This window comes from Fonticula alba (assembly GCF_000388065.1).
Source record: "Fonticula alba strain ATCC 38817 unplaced genomic scaffold supercont2.7, whole genome shotgun sequence".
Classification (NCBI taxonomy): Eukaryota; order Rotosphaerida; family Fonticulaceae; genus Fonticula; species Fonticula alba.
Genome location: NW_009242977.1, coordinates 1,378,148 through 1,380,254, shown reverse-complemented (window position 1 = coordinate 1,380,254; position 2,107 = coordinate 1,378,148). Strand labels below are relative to the sequence as shown.

The window sequence follows — 2,107 nt, the reverse complement described above, 5'->3', positions numbered from 1 at the left end:
CCCCCCCCCCCAGCCCAGCCCGGCCCGGCCCGGCCCGGCCAGCCCACCTGGGTGTGCCCGGTTCCCCGTTTGGGTGTCCAGGCCTCTGGCGAAACTGCGACCGGCCCGAACGATGACGCCAAGGTGCACGTTTTCCCACAGCGCGACCCCCGGCAGCGGGCCCCTGTTTTTGTTCCCGCCCTGGCCGCCCCTGCCGAATGTGCCCCTGGTGCGAGAGACGCCGATCTTCCCAGGAACAGCATGCCTGGGTGTGTTTCCGCCTCGCCCCCTCCCGCCGCATGCCCTGGCCCGGCCAAGGCGAGGCCCGAAGGGAGGCGCGGGGGACCGCCAGACGAGGCATATATAAGGCGACTGACCGGCTGCCGGGGCGCCCAGGCCCCGCGGGTACACCCATCTCTCGGACTCTTTTTTTCGCGTGTTTGAGTGTTTGCTGTTCGTCCCCTCCCCTCCCCAGCTGCCTGCCTGCCTGCCTTGGCTCCCGCCTCCCCCCTCTCGGCTCCTGACCTCTCCTGGCGTGTTCTCCTCCCTCCCCCCCACAGTCGAAACTTCGACCTCCCCCCTTCGCAACTATGTTCGGTATCATTGCTGGCACTTCGCTCATTCAGAGCAGCCTCTTCCACACTGGCATGACCAAGTATGTGCCCTTTGCAACACCTCTGCCCCCCCCCTCCCCCTCCACCAGGATCCTCGTCACCACCGACCACGGCGAGGTCATCCTCTACGTCACCCCCGCCGCTCTGGCCAAGCTGCCCGAGTGCGCCAAGGTCATGGAGGCCTGCCCGGAGGGCTCTGCCCCGTCCCCCCTGGCCGACTACCCGATTGTCTTCGCCCAGCGCCATGCCGTCAGCGTCGGCCGGCCCTACTACCAGCCGCACGAGATCAACGCCCCGGCCGTGGCCCTGGCCTTCCAGGCCCTCGGTGTCAAGAAGGCCATCGGCTTCAACTCCGTCGGCGGTGTGAAGGACACCTTCCCCCCGGGCACCGCCTGCGTCCCGAACGACTACTTCTCCCCTTGGGGCATGGCCTGCGTCTACAACGACCGCCGTGGCCACATCGTCCCCGGCTACGACGAGGAGCTCCGCAAGCAGTTCATTGACCTGCTGGAGAAGAACAACTTCAAGATCCGCACCGACTGTACGTCGTGAGCAGCGCGGCACCTACCCACCACCCTGCTGGGCTCTCTGTCTCTCTCTCTCCCCTCTCCAAAGTGCCGCACTCCCGAGATCCACGGTTCCGATTCTCACCTCCATCTGTGTCTCGCTCGTTCTCTCTCTCTCTCTCTCTCTCTCTCCCGCCGCCCGGTGCCGTCCTCGCCGCCTCCTGGACATGCAGGCGTCTACATCCAGACCCCCGGCCCGCGCTTCGAGACCCCGGCTGAGGTCCGCTTCCTGAGCAACCTCGGCGACATCGTCGGCATGACCAACGCCGATGAGGCCTCTCTCATGAAGGAGGTCGGCGTTGCCTACACCTGCATCTGCATGGTGGACAACTTCGCCAATGGTGTCGGTGGTGCCGAGCTCACCTACCAGTCCTTCCAGGCCGCTGTCGAGAGCAACCGCGCCACCATGGAGACTGTTGCCCGCCTGGCCGTCGAGACCTTCAGCAAGTAAGCCGGCCCCCCGCTCTTGCTGGGGGGAACTCGGCGCCGTTGACCTGGCCCGCCCCTTTCTCCGGCTGCCTCTTGACGGGGCGAAATCGGTCTGATGTGCACGCCGTGTTTTGCCTTGGCCAAGAAGGGGAAAAAGGTGGGCGGGGTGCTGCTGCGCGCGTGCGTCGCGCCGGCGGCACGCGGGCAGGCGAGGGCCGGTCCCCGCAGTGTGTTGTTTTTCCTGTGGGCTTCTCGGTCCCTCCCCCCTCCTCCCCCCTCCGGTCACTGCCCCTTTCCCCCTCGAAGGAGGAGCGATGTGTGCATGCCATGTTTCCTCGCCCCTCTCCCTCCTCCCTCCTGCCGCCTGCCGCCTGCCCCTCTTGTTGCCCCTTTCGTGCGGTGGTCCAGTTTCACCAGCCTCCAGGGCGCTCCTTGCCGGTGTGCATTCGGCCGGCCCATCTCCTGTTCTTGAGTTTTTCACCGCGCGCGCGCGCGCCGGTCTTCTCACGTCCCCCCCCC

The 2,107-nt window shown here is 66.9% G+C and overlaps 1 protein-coding gene across 1 annotated transcript; it reads left to right on the top strand.

Moving 5' to 3' along the window:
* Positions 1–569: 569 nt before the first annotated feature.
* On the top strand, positions 570–1,610 carry H696_04508 (hypothetical protein; the record flags this gene model as incomplete). The annotated part of the gene is made up of 3 exons (XM_009498389.1): positions 570–634; positions 683–1,134; positions 1,333–1,610. The coding sequence occupies 3 exons, from the start codon at positions 570–572 to the stop codon at positions 1,608–1,610; spliced, it is 795 nt and encodes a 264-aa protein (XP_009496664.1).
* Between the last annotated feature and the right edge of the window lie 497 nt (positions 1,611–2,107).